The 20,617-nt window shown below is 38.0% G+C and overlaps 1 protein-coding gene across 2 annotated transcripts in view; it reads left to right on the top strand.

The window, feature by feature from the left end:
* KPNA4 (karyopherin subunit alpha 4) overlaps nt 1-7,814 on the top strand; it is a 64,483-nt gene extending 56,669 nt beyond the window's left edge. For both annotated transcript variants that reach the window (XM_034957677.2, XM_008956062.7), the window contains 2 exons: nt 2,931-3,025; nt 5,775-7,814. In XM_034957677.2, the coding sequence (XP_034813568.1) occupies nt 2,931-3,025; nt 5,775-5,873 (194 nt within the window). In that variant the 3' untranslated portion in view covers nt 5,874-7,814. The remainder of the gene's footprint in view (nt 1-2,930; nt 3,026-5,774) is intronic.
* The last annotated feature ends 12,803 nt before the right edge of the window (nt 7,815-20,617 follow it).

Raw genomic sequence — 20,617 nt, 5'->3', positions numbered from 1 at the left:
TATTGTATTCTATATGTGCAGTCCTGCTCAGCCTCTTGCATATGCTTAGGTAACTGAATTGCTGCCATATATTGAACAGGCACCGTGATAAGTTACTGGGAAGACAGTGGTAAACAAGACACAGTCCTTGCCCTCAAGGCATGTAGTCTAGTCTTGATAAATATGAACTGATTTAATGTGCTAATAACCCTAATAGAAACGTACAACAAAATGGGATGCCTAATCCATTCTGGAAGAAGCAGGAAGTGCACCTGAGCTGGATTTTGAGAGATGAATAAGGATTAATAAAGTAAAAAGGGATGAAAGGTGTTCCAGGCAGAGATAACACCATGAGCAAAGTCTGAGGTCAGAAATAGCATTCAGCAAATTATAAGTAGTTCAGTGTTGCTGAATCACACAGTATGGGGTAGAAACTACGAAGAGACAAAGCTGGAGAAGTAACCAGCCTCCTATGAAGGCTTTTTTTTTTTTTTTTTTTTTTTTTTTGAGACAGTGTCTTGCTCTGTTGCCCAGGCTGGAGTGCAATGGCACAATCTCGGCTCACTGCAACCTCTGTCTCCCAGGTTCAAGCGATTCTTCTGCCTCAGCCTCCTGAGTAGCTGGGATTACAGGCGCCTGCCACCATGCCCAGCAAATTTTTTGTATATTTAGTAGAGACGGGGTTTCATCATGTTGGTCAGGCTGCTGTTGAACTCCTGACCTCAGGTGATCCGCTCCCCTTGGCCTCCCAGAGTGTTGAGATTACAGGTGTGAGCAACTGCGCCCGACCTCCTGTGAATCTTAACAAGCTTTATGGCACAGCAGATGTTTTATTCTTTAGGGCAATAGTTTCCAAACATGGCCATGTACCAGAGCCTCCTGGAATGTAAACAATACATATTAGCTTTCAAGTCTTAGAGTTAATATATAGACAGAACATGAAAATTTCAAATGTGGCTGTGTAACACAGTGTGTTATCAATCTGGATAAGCATAAATATAAAGGTATTTCTGACAGAAGTTGAAAAGTGAATGAAAAGAGAGGTAACTGCAAAAGTAGGAGAACCCATAACTTCAACTAGATGGGAATGGTGAGCGGCTTCAAAATTAATGTAGTAAGAAATAGATATATTTAAAGTTACTAAAGTGACTCATAGAGCAACAACAATAGAAAAATCTATAACTGTCGAGTTAGGAACAAGAGATGGGGAATAGTGTTACAGAACTAATTAGGGATTAAGTAACAAAAAATAACAATAGGCATACTTAATTATTTTTACTACTTGATTTTTTTAACTTGTAAACATTTTAATTACTAAAATATCTTTATACATTCAAGTAAAAATGTAAGTTCTTGAACATTGCCTACCTCACTGGAGGTAAGACCCAGGAATCCCCAGTGGATTGTGCCATAGGAGTGGCAGGCCATTGGTGATTCATCTAGGGGATGGGGTGCATTCAGGTGGAACATGGATATCTGGGGAATGAAGCCTTTGGAGAAAGGAGGCAGGAAGAGACCAGTTAAGAAAGTATTTATGGCCGGGCACAGTGGCTCACACCTGTAATCCCAGCACTTTGGGAGGCCTGAGGCGGGCAGATCACCTGAGGCCAGAAGTTCAAGACCAGGCTGGTCAGCATGATGAAACCCCATCTCTACTAAAAATATAAAAAATTAGCCGGGTGTGGTAGTGCACACCTGTAATCCTAGCTGCTTGGGAGGCTGAGGCACAAGAATCATTTGAACCCAGGAGGCAGAGGCTGCAGTGAGCCAAGATCACGCCACTGCACTCCAGCCTGGGCAACAGAGTGAGACTCTGTCTCAAAAAAAAAAAAAAAAAAAGTATATAGTGGCCAAGCCACAATAAATGAAGGCAGTAATAATAGAGACAAAGGGGAGATGAGGAGATTTAAAGTCCAGTGGATGGACTTTCAAGTTTTTGAGGTTTGATTGTGGGATATTGAGGGAAAGGGGAACTTGGGCTTTCTCTTAGATTTCAAGCTATTGTTGATTATCACCAAATAAGAATACAACTGTAGGACGAACCATTTAAATGAGGAAGGCAAATAACAAATTGTGTTTTGGACAGTTTGAGTTTTAGGTAGCTATGAAATTTCCTGGTAGAATTACACAAGCGTTTTAATTTTATGCATGTGAAGCTCAGAAAAGAAATGAAGCTATAGATTTGCAAGTCCTCAGCCTATGTGTAGTAGCCAGATTTTTTAATGGGAAGATCACCAGAATGAGTGTGTAGGTGAGAAGTGAGCCTAAGATAACTTTCTCCATTTAAGAAATGGATAGAGGAAGAACACTCATGAAGGGGCAATTTCACTTTTTTCAAAGACTTTAAAATTATATTTCCTCTAAAGTAAAACAGGATCCAATTTGCGTATCAACAAGTTAAGTATATACTTTTTAATGTTTCTGTCTATAATTTAAACTCATTAATGTTTACAGGGAAAATTCTCTTTTCCCCTGAAATACTGTGTTAGATCTTCATCATTTTCCAGTAAACTTAACAGGTATCTTAAGCATCATATTTATTAATCACCAGTATTTTAAATTTATTTTCATATGTGCTCACTAGAAAAACTTGGCAGGTACTGGAAAGTAGGAAGATTCTGCTTTTTACTTAAATGGAATTTTACATGTTATTGCTGGTTATAAACATTGGTTATGTATTCTGATGAATAGGCTGATGTCTCATTACTTATTTATACACTTATTTGTACATTTACAAGCAGTTAGACACTCAGGTTGTTAATTTTAAGATAAATATGCTGTATCTTCGTGCATAAAATTTTTTTATATTTAAGATTCACCTTTAAATTCCCAAAAATTATAATTCAAAAAATTTGCAATTCAGAAATTGGATTATGTGTTCCAAAGATTATTCTAACTTGTCACTGCTCTTTAAATATTACTATTGTTTCACATTGCAAAATTTCTTGCAGGGCTGGAGAAAATTGAACAACTTCAAAATCATGAAAATGAAGACATCTACAAATTGGCCTATGAGATCATTGATCAGTTCTTCTCTTCAGATGATGTATTTAATAATTTTGTAGTTTTCTTAATTTTATATATAAACATAGATCTGGATAAAGTAATATATATAATAAGCTGGGGGACATACATGTGTATTTGTTTGGAATGGAATTAAAATAGATGTATGACAGTAATGTCACCTGCTTTGAAAACATAAATATTTCAATATTTTAAGATCCCTTCAGGGCATATTAGCTCTAATGGCAAGAAATAAGGACTTTTTTGACCAAACGAGATGAGTCAGACTTTATTTTCACTTGGTGTCTTTATAGTTCTCATTTTTTAAAATTGTTAATAGCATACCATATTTATAAACAAAACAGTGATACTAGTATATCCTGTAATAAGTTCTTTATGACAGTAGTTAATCCACACTTGAATGGGTTGTCACTGTTTTTATTTCATGACCAAAAACAAATACGAAAATAAATAAGATGGAAATAAAAAGGTAAGGCACTATATAATGTAAGGTATAGTATACAAAAATATCTTCAGATTGTTAGTAATAGTAGTGGAAATTAAAGTATTAACTTATTTTTAGTATTTCCTCTTTGGAAAAGTAAATCTAAAATTAAACCAATTGCTCCTTAGAAAATTTTATAGTGGTTCAGTGCAGCCACCAAAGGATTTCTTTAATGATTTCTCAGCTTTTCAAAGAATAAGTCTTTTACTGCATGCCTTTCCATATTATCAAAAAGAATAGAATGTTATTAAACATTTTGTTAAGTATGTATAGTTTGAACATTAACTTGACAAGGACAATATTAGAAAAGAAAATTATGGACTATTTACTTACAGTTGTTTAAGCTTAGTCCTATTTAGAATATAATGCCAGTTAAATAAACCAGAAATAAAATTAAGAAAAGTTTTTTTTTTCTTTCTTTTTTTAAAGACGGGTCCCAGGCTGGAGTGCATTGGCGCAGTCACAGCTCACTGCAACCTCCCCCTCCCTGGCTCAGGTGATCCTCCCACCTCAGCCTCCCAAATAGCTGGGATTACAAGTGCATGCCACTATGCCCGGATAACTTTTTAAGTCTTTTGTAGAGACAAGGTCTCCCTATGTTGCCCTGGCTGAGCTTGAACTCCTGGACTCAAACAATTCTCCCATCTTGGCCTCCCAAAGTGCTGAGATTACAGGCATGAGCCACCACGCCCAGCCTGGCATATTCTTTTAAGAGTAACTTTGATCGTGTCTTGAAGTTGGATTTTTGAAAATCATAATTTGCAATTTGGTGACTAATTGTAATAGCCTTATAATTTCTAATACCTCAACATGTAGTTTTCGTTCTTGACTTAGATTGTGAAAAGAATAATTCAGATGATATACATAGTTATAGGAAGTACACTACAGGTTTGTAATATTGTGGAATTTCCAAAAGGAGCCTTTAGATGCAAAGCATATAGAATAATGTATATAATAATAATAATAACCATTATTAGCAGAACTATTATAGGTGGAGTATCCCTTATCTGAAATGCATGGGACCAGAACAGTTTTGGATTTTGGATTTTTTTGAATTTTAGAATATTTGAATTATTTCTACCACTTGAGCATCTGAAATTCAAAATGTTCCAATGAGCATTTCCTTTGAGCATCATATTGGTGCCCAGAAAGTTTCAGATTTTGGAATATTTTTTGTTTTGGACTTTCAGATTAGGGATACTCAATCTGTATTTTACTATTTTAAGCCCAAATACCATTTGTCTCTAATTGCTATTGAAAGATATACCAAAGATTCACTTTCCAAAAGTGGTGGCATTAGATTTTTTTTTAATATGATTGTCTTTATGTACTTGCCCGGGGTTTTTTTGTTTTGTGATTTGTTTTGTTTTGTTTTGTTTGAGACAGAGTTTTGCTCTGTCACCCAGGCTGGAGTACAGTGGCACAATCTTGGCTCACTGCAACCTCTGCCTCCCAGGTTCAAGGAATTCTCCACCCTCAACCTCCCAAGTAGCTGGGATTATAGGCGCATGCCACCATGCCCAGCTAATTTTTGTATTTTTAGTAGAGATGGGGTTTCGCCACGTTGGCCAGGCTGGTCTTGAACTCCTGACTTCAGGTCATCCACCCGTCTCAGCCTCCCAAAGTACTGGGATTACAGGCATGAGCCACCGCGCCTAGCTGTACTTGCCCAGGTTTAAGGGAAATTGTAATGAGACCAAATTTTGCATCCTCTCTTTGAGACTTAGGGCCATCATTACTGTTCCTTCATTCTTTTGGAAAATGCCTGTCTTACATATTCTCTTTTTTCTCATTTTGGCATCCCTTAAGAAAAAGTCTTGGGTGGGCACTGTGGCTCACACCTGTAATCTCAATACTTTGGGAGGTCAAGACAGGCAGATTGCTTGAGCTTAGGAGTTTGAGACCAGCCTGGGCAGTATGGAGAAACTCCGTCTCTACAAAAAATACAAAAATTAGCCAGGCGTGATGGTGCACACCTGTAGTCCCAGCTACTCGGGAGGCTGAGTTGGGAGGATCACTTGAGCCCAAGAGGTTGAGGCTGCAATGAGCTATGTTTGTGCTACTCATCTCCAGCCTGGGTGACAGAGTGAGACTCCCTCTCAAAAAAGAAAGAAAGAAAAAAAAAACCTTTTATAAACTGTTTCAATTTTCTAAAGGATGGTAAGACAGTGTTGGCATTCATCATCTCTCCAGACCTTTTTTTAAGGGTAATGGGATTAGTACTATAATACTGTTTATATATATTTTAAAACTAATTATCACATTCTTTTTCTTTTTTTTCACCTAGATTGATGAAGACCCTAGCCTTGTTCCAGAGGCAATTCAAGGCGGAACATTTGGTTTCAATTCATCTGCCAATGTACCAACAGAAGGGTTCCAGTTTTAGAAAGATGTTGTGGAAGTTAGGTACAATGCAGCACTGAGATATATATATATATATATGTATATATATATATATACATATATATAAAAGGGTTTGATCCATCAAGCTTGGCTCATGGGATCTGCTGCTGCATTAAATCGGGAAAGAAAATGTGAAGATTTCATTTGGAATCACAGAAAATGCCCAAATGAGGTCAAGATGGCGAGTGGGTGCGAGTGAGAATGAGTGGCAAAATGTAATGAAAACTTTACATGAATGCTTATTTAGGTTGTTCAAAGTAAAAAGGGCTACAGGTCACAGATCGTCAGTGCCTGAGAAAGAACATTGACTTACTCTATATCAATTGAGGGGAAAGTGCAGTACTGTCATCTTCAAGCCTTGTAAGCATAAAAGAGAATAGGCTGCCCATATAAGTCAAAGGAAAATGAGCCCAGGCCTTGCTATGAAGCAGTGTGTGAATGGACAATGTTGAATGAATGTCTGGCTCAGTGATGGAGAGCCAGGTTCATCTTTGAAATCTAGGGCTCTTCACTCATGAAGCAGACTCCTAGTCCTGGAGTGACTGTGTACGAGAGCGTGGTTGTGGTGCTGTATGTGAACGCATGCAAGCTTGATTCACCTTCAGGGGGCTGATAACAAACCTAGTAAATCATCAAAATGAGATCATAAGTGTTAATGTACACTGGACATGAAAACAAAGACTGGTTTAGCAGCAGACATTGGTTTACTCTGCAGCCTGTGTTTTCTATTTCCCCCTTTCCGACCTCCTTCCCCCCACCCCACTCCTTTTTTTTTTCTTTTTTTCTTTTCTTTTCTTTCTTTTTTTTTTTTAGTTTTTATTTACTTTACCTAGTATGCCTTTTTTTAGTTGCTTCTCGAGTCAGAAAACTTTTCAGGAAGGTTTCCCTGTGCATTTGCACCAGATGAATGTTTGATGCTATGAAAAGCTTTCCATATCATCAAAACTAATTTGTGTAGATTTTTGCATGAAAAAAATCATAAATTTCCCTCAAAATAGACTGTGTTGCAGTACACAAGTTGCCATAATAGTATAAAACAGTAAAATGTGCTTAAAAGGCCATCCTTTTCATTTTCAGAGATAACATAAAGATCTTTGCATGAGGTAAATCTACAGCATAGTTCATTTTTAGATTTTGTTGAGTCCTGTAAAGAAGAAGAAGAAAAAAGTTTCAGTTGTGGTAGAATACCGTGCTGTGTTTAAATGTTACTTGTTTTCAAACTTTGTTTTCTATGAAAATGATATGGAAACTTCTAAAATGGAATTTGGTGCATATGTACTGCTGAATAAAGACCGATGAAGAGGTTTGAGTAGATGTACAAATCAAGTAATGGTTTGAACACCTTTAATAATATGCCTAATCTGTTCAATTGTTTTAGAATCTTTTTATCTTAGATGTAGGCAGCCATGAACAATCTATTTTGAGCCACTTTAGGGAGAAAACTTTGTATTTTTAAAACTTGCATAAAAGTTATGCAAGTGGTTTTTATAAATTGGAATAATACCTCAGTTTTGAGGTTATGCACACTAAATTAAATGTGACATAAATTAATTTGTACAAAAAGAACTCTTTATAAGGTGGCTCATTGTAGGAAATCCTGTGCCTTCCCCTTTGAGCACAAGTGTTGCATGAACAACAGTTTGCTATAAGAAACATACCAGATTAGCCACCATTAGCATCTATATCTACTTTGTGTTTAAAAATCAACTGGTAATTCTGAAACACTGTAGAATGGATAAAAATTATTTTGTGATCATAACTCTTTGTTGAACTAGAGTATTTTTGCAGCATTCCTTGTCATCAGAAACATGGTTAAAGTTTAAAACTAGAAGCAGCAGAAAACTAGCTTGTAAAATTTATCCAAGTAGAGTGCAGGCTAGGCTGTCTTGGGGAAATAAACATTAAAACTTAAAGCAATGTTTTACATGGGGTGTGTGTGTGTGGTGTGTGGATTTTTTTTTTTTTTATATAAAGTTAGAGTATAATTCAATGGCTTACATTAGCTTCCTGTCTTGTTACCTAGAACCAGCATAATAAGAAATGTCTTCGGTTCTGTCATTTCAGTATGGACATGTTAATATTTTAGCCCACTGAGTTTGTCCAGTTGACACCATCAGTGCTTCAGTTTTCTCCCTATCCAAAGCAAGGTTTTAACTTTCCTTCATTCTCCAGTAAAACAGACCGAGACAACTTGAACTATATTTTGAGTATTGCTATATCTTCAACATACAGCTCCAAATGATGGATTGTATACAAAGCATAGTACAGAAGGTTTCAGTAATTGGAAGGTGAACACAGCAATACTTTACATAATTTGTGTTTTTTAGTGAAAAATATTGGATTCAAAGTAAGCCAATGAGCTTGTATACAAATTTTATATACAAATTATTGTATAGAATAGTGATATGGAAAATAGGTAAGGGTGATATTAATATCTCTGGGTATAAGGACTACCTTATCGTTTAAATATTTTATTTCCATCTATAGCCTAATATAGAACATTGATTTTCTAGTAGAAATTCTGGGAAGGGCTTTCTGTCTCTGAAATTGATTCAGTACAGTTGACAGTTCATCACGGTTACCTGGTTAAACACTTTTTTTTTTTTTAAATTCTCCAATGATCTAGGAAATTGTTTCATTTTTAACACAGGCTTATTTCTGATGGGGATGGGGGCATAGAATAATATGCCTAATAAGCTAAACGTTCTTAACGTTTCATGTCTTAAACTGTCTTTTTGAACATTGAGACCACCTCAAGTGCTGTAAAAATAAGAATATTATATTAGGGGTGTGTGAGACGCCCTAGTCTAAAATCTATCTTTAAATATATTTCCTTTGTAATTTTCAAAGACTTCAGTAATTGTGTGTTATGGTGGAAATAATACTTTCCATTGGTTCACATTGCTCTGGACCAAACCTGGAGCATTTCTATAATTAGAGCTATCTATGAATCATTAAAAATGGATCTAGAATAATTTTGGGGAGAGGGAGTGTATCATTTAGTTTAGGCTTACCTCAGCAGCACTTCATAGGGTGAGGAGTTGTTTGTTTCTTTAAAGGTATAACTGCATTGTAAAATGACTGGGTTTTGTAACAGTAATTTATGGGGGCACCCTTTTTGGATGCTCCATTGCCTCAGTTTCCTCAAGGAAAAAGTTACAGAGATTAAGCTAAATTTTGAATTTAGAGAATAACTGCTGTGTAATTTTGGTATAATTACCATAAATTTAGTGTCTTAAAACACAACATACGTTATTTCACAATTTCTGTAGGTCAAGAGTGTAGTTAGGTTTTCTGCTGAGGGTCTCACAAGGCTGCAATAAAGGTGTCAGCCAGAGCTGCAGTCTTATCTGAAGCTAGGGGGTCCTCTTTTATGCACATATGGCAAAATCCATTGCCTAGCAACTGAAGAAATCATGGGAACTTCTTCAAGGCCAGCAAGAGAATCTCTGATCCTCAGGGAAGGCCTTAAGCGCTCTTTTAAAGGTCTCACCTGATTAGATCAGGCCACCTACCCACCAGGGTGATCTCCCTTTTGATTAACCCAAAGCCAAACTGATGAGGTACCTTCATTACGCCTGCAAAATCCCTTCACCTTTGCCCTGCATTGTAGTCCAATCACAGGGGTGATACGCATCATATTCAAAGATCCTGTTCACAGTCAAAGGAGGGGGTTATATGGAGTATGTATACCAGGGAATCTTGGGAGCCATCTTAAGAGTTCTTCCTATGACAAGGACTCAACTATTTAGAACTGGAACAATTTACAAGTGATAGCCTTATATAGTTATCATAGCAAGCTTATTTGGGGATCAAGGTTGCCTCTGAGAACCTAATGAAAACTGGACCAGCTTCCCCAAAAAGTGTATATACATGGTAGTTTTTCATACAGTTTTAGGGGATTCATAAGAGTCCATGAATTACAGTCTGTCCCAACCCTTCCCTTTAGATGATGAGTTGTTGAGGTGACTTGCCCAAGGTCACACAGCTACTAAGGGCCAAATAAAGCCCACATCTCAACTCCCATACTGCCCAGGGCTTCTAATTACTATTCCAAAAGTAATCTAAATTCATTTAAATTTGTGAACCAATGCAAAAAATGTGAATGTAGCTTTTTGGATTTTTTTTTGTTTACTAAGGAATGGGTAACATTGTTATAGAAGCTTGCCTAAGAGTTTTGAAATTAGTTGACCTTTTTGAGTTTCCAAAATTGAATCTTCCATTGTAGCTATTAAAGTGAACTATAAATAGGCCAACTTTAATTGTTAACTCCTCGGGTTTGGTGGATTATTTACCATTTATATATAAAATTTTAGTTAGAATCCACCGTTGGCTATTTTGAAGGCCAAGATAGCTGAGTATCTTATCCTTTTTGTAACTTCTTGATTATTTTACTTATTGGCAAAATTCATTAACTGTCAGCCAATAATTTAATATTATGGGAGGAAAAAATTTTGCCCAGATATCTGAGGCAATACTCCCAAACACTAACAAACTGATGCCTAACAAACTTGACATTTTGAACACTTAACGTTTTCCCTAAACTTTTAAATAAGCACATTAATAAAGTATGCTTTTAAATATATATGTACAATAATTTTTAAAAGTTGCTGCAAGATGCCTTCAAATCAATATGCACGTTGGTGGCGTTAGTGCAGTCTTTTATTTTTATTTTTTTGAGACACAGTCTCGCTCTGTGGCCCAGGCTGGAGTGTAGTGGCGCAATCTCGGCTCACTGCAACCTCTGCCTCAAGGGTTCAAGCAGTTCTGCCTCAGCCTCCTGAGTAGCTGGGATTACAGGAGTACGCTACCACGCCTGGCTAATTTTTGTATTTTTAGTAGAAATGGGGTTTCACCGTATTGGCCAGGCTGGTATTGAACTCCTGACCGCAAATGATCTGCCCACCTCGGCTTCCCAAAGTGCTGGGATTACAGGCGTGAGCCACTGCGCCCAACCAGCCTTAATTCTTAATAAAGGAAGTTGAAAAATAATGAACATTGGTAAAACTATTCTAGTGTGATCAGAAGCAAATTTGGACTGTAGTGTCAAATTGATAAAAAACTAAGCACACCAATCATGTATAAGAAAAGTAGATTTAACATTTTTTTCCCTAAACACTTAACCCAGAAGTTACAATAATCTTGAAAATTCCTTTTAAATCCAGGCCCTTTAGGTGATGGCAGTTTGACTCAGGATGTCCAAGTCCAGTGTATTTTCCATAAAATTGACTTGACAGCTACTGCTCTGGGTGTAAGAGCAGTTGACTGTGAGGAAAAGTAAATGGTTCTACAGATTCTTTATGATCTACCTCCCACCAGAGGACTGCAGTACTCCCTTGTTATTTATATTTTCTGCCCCAATTTTTGCCTTCTCCACAAATTTTATACCTTTTGTAGCTGCCTACTCCAGATTACTTCACCTTTCCAGACTATCAGTTCTTCCCGTTTTATTCTTCATAAAGAAAATTCCAATAACCTGTTTCACTTAGGTTTTTCTATTACTCTTCAAGCATGAATCCTAATTTCCCTGACTATATCTTACCTCTGATCTCCATAACTGATGGATTCCTATCCTAGACTATGTTACTCTAATTTTACCCAAGATTTTCTCCAGCCTGTTTTTACTCTTACTTTGAAACAGCTGTTTAAAATGACTCGTAGTCTGCTTAAATCTACATGCTTTTTGTGGTTCTCAATCCAGTTACCTACCTTCCAGATAATCCCCTCACTGTCCTGTCCTCTCCATTCCTCTGATGTTTAAGCCCTGTGAGCCACCTTTCCCCCATCCTTTGTGCATAGTTACCATTTTACTCTTTCTTGTTGCCCAGGCAGGAATGCAGTGGTGCCATCTTGGCTCACTGCAACCTCCACCTCCTAGGTTCAAGCGATTCTCCTGCCTCAGCCTCCTGAGTAGCTGGGACCACAAGCGTGCACCACCACGCCCGGCTAATTTTTGTATTTTTAGTAGAGATGGGGTTTCACCACGTTGGCCAGGCTGGTCTTGAACTCCTGACCTCAGATGATCCACCCTCCTTGGCCTCCCAAAGTGCTGGGATTGCAGGCGTGAGCCACCGCCTGGCCACCATTTTACTCTTTTTAGGTACAGTAATCTAATATCCAAAGTCTTGGACTCAGCTAAAGAGGGTATTTACCTTAAAAAAAAAAAAAAAAAAGACTCCATCTTTTGATTCATAATTGTGGTGGGGGCGGGGAATCAAGACAACCTTAGTCACTTTGGTATTACCATAATTCTTGTCTTTTCAGGGTTGTCCTGTTCAGCTGCATAAAACATCATGTATTCTAGGTATTTCCTACCTCCACTTAGTTTTTACTTGCCGATGTGCTGCCTTCATAAATGGGTATATTCTGCCACACATCTAGTAAGCCCCCAATGCAGTACACAATGTGTATCACTGATAAAACTCGCACTTCTGCCATGTCAGTATTATATTCAGTTGAGTGGTCTTTAGCATAGTGGCAGTCCTAGTCATCCTAACCTTTTAGTTAAGGTAAAATTATATATGTTTATAGAACTCATATAGACAAGCTAGTTTTTAAAATCATCTTCCTTTTAACCAGTTTAGGATGATCTAGGATAGCTAAGTTACCTACATGGTGACTGTTCGGTCTAATTCAGAATCAGAAGTACTAAAAGAATACTAAAAAGTTTTTACCCATTATCTCTATCCCTGTTTTCTTTTTGCAATTCTCAGCTGCAGGGAGCAAGAAAAGACACAGCAGATAGGAAATGTTTGTTTGCATCCTGGCTTTCTCAACTGCACTTTACGTCCTTGAATATTCTAGATATTTACTCCTTCAAGAAGTCAGGAGTATATCCAGGCCTACCTATCATCCTTGCCATCCCCATTAACCCTCATTTTTCAGTATGTGTTTTACATTTATGGTAATTTTTCAGTCTATAGTATCTGTTCACTCATTGCTCTATCACATCTGAGTTTCTCCGTCTTTCTTTCCACTAGATTGTAAGCTCCTTAAGGGCAAGGTCGGCATATAAGCAAAGTTCTGTAAACACCGTGAAGGTACCATGAGTTCTATGGGTACTCAATAAATGCTTGTGATAATGATGCAACTTCTCAGATGAACTGATTGTAGTGACTACCTCTAAAAGCCTTCAATCTACAGTTTTTAAATTTGTCTCATTGCATCTGAGTTTTAGAAAGCCTTCGATAGAAAGGGAAGATACTTCATAGCTTGCCAGATAAATGCCCATTTCCTTATTTCCTTTTCCTCACTTTTGATATTTTGCCCAGTGTCTGGTCTGGATATCTGACATCCATAAGGGTATTGAAACGGATCCTTGTGTGGTTTTCAGATACCAGTTATATATACTATGAAGCAGAGGTAACCTAATATTGTCTAACACTATTGATACAGTTTATTTTTTGGAAATACTGTATGGATGATTTATTGAAATAACTTATAATAAGATTTTTTACAAGGAAATATCCAAACCACAAAGTTAAGTGATTGCTGTTTTGGTCAGTCAGCTATAGTATGAAATTATTAGAATGCTTTGGTTTATTTATGTATGTGAAGTTATTTTATCCCTATGTGCTTCAGTTTCTTCATCTGAAAAAATGGAAAATAGTAATAGTACCTACTCGTATGGCTTAAGTGAGTTAATTCATGTAAAGCATGCAAAATAATTATAGGTAGATAATAGACACTCATTTATAGCATCTAGGGGAAATTCCCTTTAAAGTTTGTTGCAAGTAAAGGCAGAAGCTTTATTCATTTCTACCTTTGTCAAATATCTGAGAACCTACATTGGGTTAGGCAGTAAACCAGGAGCTAGGGATAGCAAACCAATTAAATGTAGCAAGCGCTCTCAATTTAGTTTGCTGGGAGAGACACAGTCATAAATAGGCAAATAAAAAGAAGTGATAAATAAATGGTAAATGAAAGCATGATAAAAGCAATGATAGATGTGCATGATGCATTAAGCAAACTCCACTGCTTTGGTACTGCATCAGAGCATTTGATGGCACACACAAAATTTAGACTTGGTATCTGTAAATTCATTACCTCCAAATTCAAACTTTCTTCAACTATTTAGAAGTCAATTTTTTCAAGCCTATAACTCCTTGCTTCCCCCTCTTAGTAGACGCCCTTTCCTATTTCAGTGGGGGGCAGTGGCAAAGAGAAACTTTATGAAAGGAACTCTGTTAGTTCACTTCCAGCTTAGAAACCCATTTAGATATCACCCCACTCCTTACTGTTCCATTAGAGGAGCTTTCCTGATAACCAAGGCAGTCTTAGTGTCTTGAATCCTATCTCCTGCTACTTAGGAATCTCACACTGTGAATTAGATTTTTCTCTCCTTTATATTCAACTATGCCCCTCCAATGTGATTGTACCCACTAACATTCAAACATGCTGAAACTTTTGTTATCTTAAAGCTCAGCACCCAGCTACTACATCCTCCCCTTACTATCACAGCCAAAGTTCATGTAAATTGCTTGTTCTCTCCAGTTGCTCAAATTCCATTCACTTCTCAACCCATCCCAGTCTTTGATTTGCCCCCATCACTCCATAAAGCCCTTGAAAAATCACCAGCCTACATGTTACTTAATTAAATGAGCAGTTTTTGTCTTCATCTTGACTCAAACACTAGGCACTTCATGACTCCCTTCTAGATTTTCACAACACCACATTGTTTTTCCTCTAACCACTGCCACCTGCCTATGCCCTCAGACCCCTGGCCAGCAATTTTGTCTCCTTTCTAGCACATCTTTTTCCCTGGTCATTACATGTTAAGAGTTTTTCAAGCCTTAACCAAGTTTCTCTTCTCAAACTTCTTTTATTCTTTTATTCTATGATGACCACACTTCAATGATCATCTGTGACATACTACTGATCCCTAATTGAGTACTGGCTTTCTCTGAAATCTCCATATTGCCTCCTTGAAATGTTCACTTATCTGAAAGGCAGCCACAACTCTCATTCAAGATTAAGCTCATGTCTTTCTCTTCCACCCCCAAACATGATCCTCTTGCATTGTTCCCTATCTGAGTGGATGTCACCTGCCCTCACCCTAAAGTTCTCCAAAATGGTTCTTGCATTCCTTCACTTATTTCCATTTCCACCTCCTTAGTCTGACCATCATCTCTTTTCTTGAACCATTGTAAGTCTGTTAAGAAGGTCTCTCACAGGCCGGGCGCAGTGGCTCACGCCTGTAATCCCAGCACTGTGGGAGGCCGAGGCAGGCAGATCACATGAGGTCAGGAGTTCGAGACCGGCCTGACCAACATGGAGAAACCCTGTCTCTCTTAAAATTACTAAATTAGCTGGGCATGGTGGTGCATGCCTGTAATCCCAGCTACTCGGGAGGCTGAGGCAGAAGAATTGCTTGAACCTGGGAGGCGGAGGTTGCAGCGAGCCGAGATCGCGCCGTTGCACTCCAACCTGGGCAACAAGAGCGAAACTCCAACACACACACACACACACACACACAAAGATGGTCTCTCACAGCCACTCTGACCCTCTTCCTCTGATGTCTGCAATGAAGACAGCGTGATCTTTCTGAAATCAAATCTGAGTGTTCAGATCATTCTTACTGTTCATATCTTTTCACCTTTCTTAGAATAAAACCCATCTATTTTTCTCCTGATTAAATTATTGGAAATTGCAAGCATATGCAAAATTAGAATAAAATAATCCCCCTGTATGCATCACCCAGTTTTCACAATCATCAACACATGGTCCAGCTTGTTTCATCACCAGCCCACTCACCTTTCATGTCTCCCTAGGATTATTTTGAAGCAAATCCCAAACATTATGTATCTCTAAAAAAACTTTTTAAGCGTAACTACAGTACTATTATCAACCCTTTTAAAAATGAACAGTTCCTTAATACAAGTAACTTGTGCTCACATATCCTTGATTTAAGTAAAAATCATTAACATGGATATGGTCTTTCATTTTCTGGCCCCTGCCTACTTCTCTAACTACTTCTCGCACATACCACTCTGCTCTGTGTTTCAACTGCACTGGCTTTTCAGCTCTTCCTCATTTAATACAATTTCAGAATTCATTCCTTTTCTTTAGAGCACACTGAAGTTCACAATTAAAATTCATACATTTCTAGATTATAACAGGAACTATATACCACATTGCTTGGAACATAGAGCACAAATATTCTTTAGATGATTAAATAAATGGATTTGTGAGGAGAAAGAGAATGGATACTTAGCCCAGAGTTGGGGGAGGTAGGACCTCCTGAGTGACTCAGGACTTAACAAAATGAAGTGGAGACAAGAGCATTCCTCTGTGAGCAATGTCAGGGAAGGGAAAAATGGAATAATTTTTAGTCTAAAAGTTCACAGCAGGTAGTGGTGGGAATGTGGCAGACCAAGCAACATGTAACATGCTTTGTTTAGGAGGAGGGACTTAGGAATTTTAAGTATGAGAATATTATTGTCAAAATTGGACTCTTAAATCACTGTCATCTTTGTTGAAGATGGATTTGGGAAGATATTATAAGAATAGAGGCAGGAAGATGGATTAGGAAGCTTTTAGAGCAATTGGGTGTGAGATGGGGGTCCTGAATAGGGGTTGAAATAGTTGAATTAGAAAAGAGGGATGACACAAAATAGAGAAGTGTGTCTATTTTCAGTTTATTGCCCCACCATCTCCAAATCCACTCTTCTTTGCCCTACTTTTTGACACTGGAGCTGAACTGTGTAAGTATTTTTCCTTTACTAGCTGGCACAGTGTTAAGCTTTGTCAAAAGAGAGCACTAGGGTGACACTACAGACTATGTTGTGGCAGGAAAACTCTTTAAAGTTCCCATTGTCCATTTTTACTGTTCACCGTTGTGGCCCAGTTGTCCTCAGGGACCGGCTCCTGTGCTTTTAGGCCATGCTCTCTCAGTGGCAGATGCTTCCACAACAAGCCACTTCCACAGCAACGTATGCATGTATGTGTTGTATAGAAGAATTGAAAATGTATTTATGGCTGGGCCCAGTGGCTCACGCCTGTAATCTCAGCACTTTGGGAGGCCAAGGCGGGTGGATCATGAGGTCAGGAGTTCAAGACCAGCCTGGCCAAGATGGTGAAACCCTGTCTCTACTAAAAATACAAAAATTAGCTGGGCGTGGTAGCGGGCACCTGTAATTCCAGCTACTCAGGAGGCTGAGGCAGAGAATTGCTTGAACCCAGGAGGCGGAGGTTGCAGTGAGCCGAGATCGCGCCACTGCACTCCAGGCTGGGCGACAGAGTGAGACTCCATCTCAAAAAAAGAAAAGAAAATGTATTTACAGTAGGAATTTCATCCAAGGAATAAACGTTATAAGAAATTGTTGTGCGAGGAAGCTGATGCCTGTAATCCCAGGGAAGCCAAGGCAGGAGGATCGCTTGAGGCCAGGAGTTTGAGACCAGCATGGGCAACATAGTAAGGGAAAAAAAGTACCAGATTAAGATGAAGAAAACTTTAATACCACAGGAAATCAATTTAATCTCAATATACAAACTCTTAAAACTCAGTTAAGAAAACAACATAATTGAGCAAAAATTTGCATAGACACTTCACAAAAGATATGTGGATGGTAAATAAACATATGAAAAGATGTTTAACATCATTAATCATGAGAGAAATGCAAATAAAAACTACAAGATACTATTACACACCTATATTAGGTGGCTAAAATTTTAAAAACTGCCAACACCAAGTGCTGACAAAGATACAAAGCAATTGGAACTCTCATACATTCCTGATGAGTGTGCAAAATGGTCCATTCTCTTTGGAAAACAGTTTGGCAGTTTCTTAGTTAAACATGCAATTTGCCCTACAGCCAGCAATTCTACTCCTAGGTATTTACTCAGGTGGAGTAAAAACTTTGTCTGCATGAAATCTGGATGTGAATGTTTATAGCTGCATTATTCATAATCTCAAACTGGAAACAACTCATTCAAAATTCCTTTAGTTGGTGAATGGATAAACTGGTACATTCATGTAATGGATTATTACTTATCAGTAAAAAACTGATACACATAACATAGATAAATTTCAAATGCATTATGCTAAGGAAAGAACCCAAATTCAAAGACTTCATACTGTATGATTCCATTTATATGACAATCTGGAACAGGGAAAACTATAAGGATAAAACATTCCGTCAGTGGTTACCATGTACTAGGAAGGGGAGAGATTGCTTATAAAGAGGCCCAAGGGGAATTTTGAGGGTGATGAACAAATCCTATATTTTGATTGTGGTGGTAGTTACGTATTCATTTTTCAAAATTCACAGAACTGTATGATAAGAAGGGTAATGTTTACTATATATATATATATATATATATATATATATATATATATATATATATGTATTTTAGAGATGAGGTCTCACTCTGTCTCCCAAAGTGCTAGGATTACAAGCACCAGCCACCCTGCCTGGCTTAATTTCTTTTTTTTTTTTTTTTTTTTTTTTTTTTTTTTTTTTTTTTAAGACAGGGTCTCACTCTGTCACCCAGGCTGGAGTGCAATGGTGTGATAATGGCTCATTGCAGCCTCGACCTCTTGGGCTCAAGTGATCCTCCCGTCTCAGCCTCCCAAGTAGCTGGTGCTACAGATGTGTGCCACCACACCCAGCTATTTTTAAAAATTTTTTGTAGGCTGGGCGCGGTGGCTCAGGCCTGTAATCCCAGCACTTTGGGAGGCCGAGGTGGGTGGATCACGAGGCCAGGAGATTGAGACCATCCTGGCTCACACAGTGAAACCCCATCTCTACTAAAACTACAAAAAATTAGCCAGGCGTGGTGGCGGGTGCCTGTAGTCCCAGCTACTCAGGAGGCTGAGGCGGGAGAATGGCGTGAACCTGGGAGGTGGAGCTTGCAGTGAGCCGAGATTGCGCCACTGCACTCCAGCCTGGGCGACAAAGCGAGACTCCATCTCAAAAAAAAATTTTTTTTGTAGAGACAGGGTCTGCTATGTTGCCCAGGCTGGTCTCAAATTCCTGGGCTAAAGCAGTCCTCCCACAAAGTGCTAGAATTACAGACATGAACCACCACACCCAGCTTAATTTTTTAAATGCTACTGTTGAACACAAATGGAGATTTGAATCAAAAGTTATATGATTTTCTCAAACAAAAAGACATAAGATGTCAGTTATCCTAAGCTGATCTTTTAAAAGAAAAAAAATTCATGAACATTCTGAAAAGGGGGACTAGCTTTGTTTTAAAATATACATTCTCAGTAATTAAAATAGCGTAGAACTGGCTCATTAATAAATAGTTCACTAGAGCCAATTTTTAAAAAAATCCAGATTAGACCCAGCATAGGAACATACCATGTATTAAAGGTAGCATCTCAAATAATGGGAAATATGAATTATTCAATAAATATTAATGGAAAATTGAATAGACATCCAGAAAGAAAATTGGCTTTATACCTCACATATCCTACCAGACAAAAAAATCCAAATGAATAAAAGCAAACACTAATATTATAAAGTACTAGTGGAAAGCCCTGCAAGAATTATTATACAACTGCAACATGGGGAAGACCTTTCTGGGTATATACAAAAACTCAGAAGCCATAAAGAAGAAATTGATAAAATCTATTTACATAAAAAATAATTTCTATGCAGGAAAACCTTCATAAGCAAAATGAAGCAAATGAGAAGATATTTCTAATTATCCTAGACAAAGGGCTAATTTTTCTAACGTGAAAAGGTCCTACACATCAATTTTATTTTATTTATTTATTTTTGTTTTTTGAGATAAAGTCTTGCTCTGTTGCCCAGGCTGGAGTGCAGTAGCAGAATCTCGGCTCACTGCAACCTCCACTTCCCGGCTAAAGTGATCTTTCATCCTCGGCCTCCTGAGCAGCTGGGACCACAGGCACGAACCACCATGCCTGACTAATTTTTGTAGAGATGGGGTTTCACTATATTGCCCAGGCTGTTCTCAAACTCCTGAGCTCAAGCAATTCTCCCACCTTGGCCTCCCAAAGTGCTGGGATTACAGGCATGAGCCACCATTCCCAGCCAATTTTAAAAGACTCAATAGATAAATTATGTCAACAGAAAATGTAAGAAAATATAATTGGCTCTGTTATGGGTTGAATTGTATTCCCCTAAGATTCATATGTCTAAATCCTAGCCCCCAGTACCTCAGAATGTGACCTTATTTGGAAATAGAGTCTTTGGAGAGGTAATCTAGTTAAAATGAAGTCAGTAGGGAGGGCCCTAATCCAATTTGACTGGTCTCCTTAAAGAAAGGTGTAAAAATAAATATTAAAGGAAAATCTGGACACACACACACAGGGAGAAGGCCACATGAAGATGAAGGCAGTAATCAGAGTGACGCTTCTACAAGCCAAAGAATGCCAGGAACTACCAGCAACCTATTGGAAGATAGGGCAGAGACATGGAACAGATCCTTCCTCACACCTCTTGGAACAAACCTGCAAGATACCTCAGTCTCAGACTTTTAGCCTCCAGAATGTGACAATGTATTTCTGTTATTTAAAGTAATACCAGTTTGTGGTACTTTGCTTCAGCAGCCCTAGCAAACTAATATAGGGTCTTACAACATATGAAAATTTACTCAGCCTCCCCTATAGTAAATGAAATTCACATTAAAACTGCAAGAAACCATTTTTGTTCTAATGAAATTGCTAAAGCTCAAGAGTCTGGATAACAAAATGTCATTGGTATAAGACAACAGTACCCTCATATCTTCCTGTTTGGAGTGCAAATTGGTACA

Source organism: Pan paniscus, chromosome 2, assembly GCF_029289425.2.
Source record: "Pan paniscus chromosome 2, NHGRI_mPanPan1-v2.0_pri, whole genome shotgun sequence".
NCBI classification, from domain to species: Eukaryota; Metazoa; Chordata; class Mammalia; order Primates; family Hominidae; genus Pan; species Pan paniscus.
Note: the sequence above shows the minus strand (reverse complement) of the source record. Positions and strands in the feature narration are given on the sequence as shown.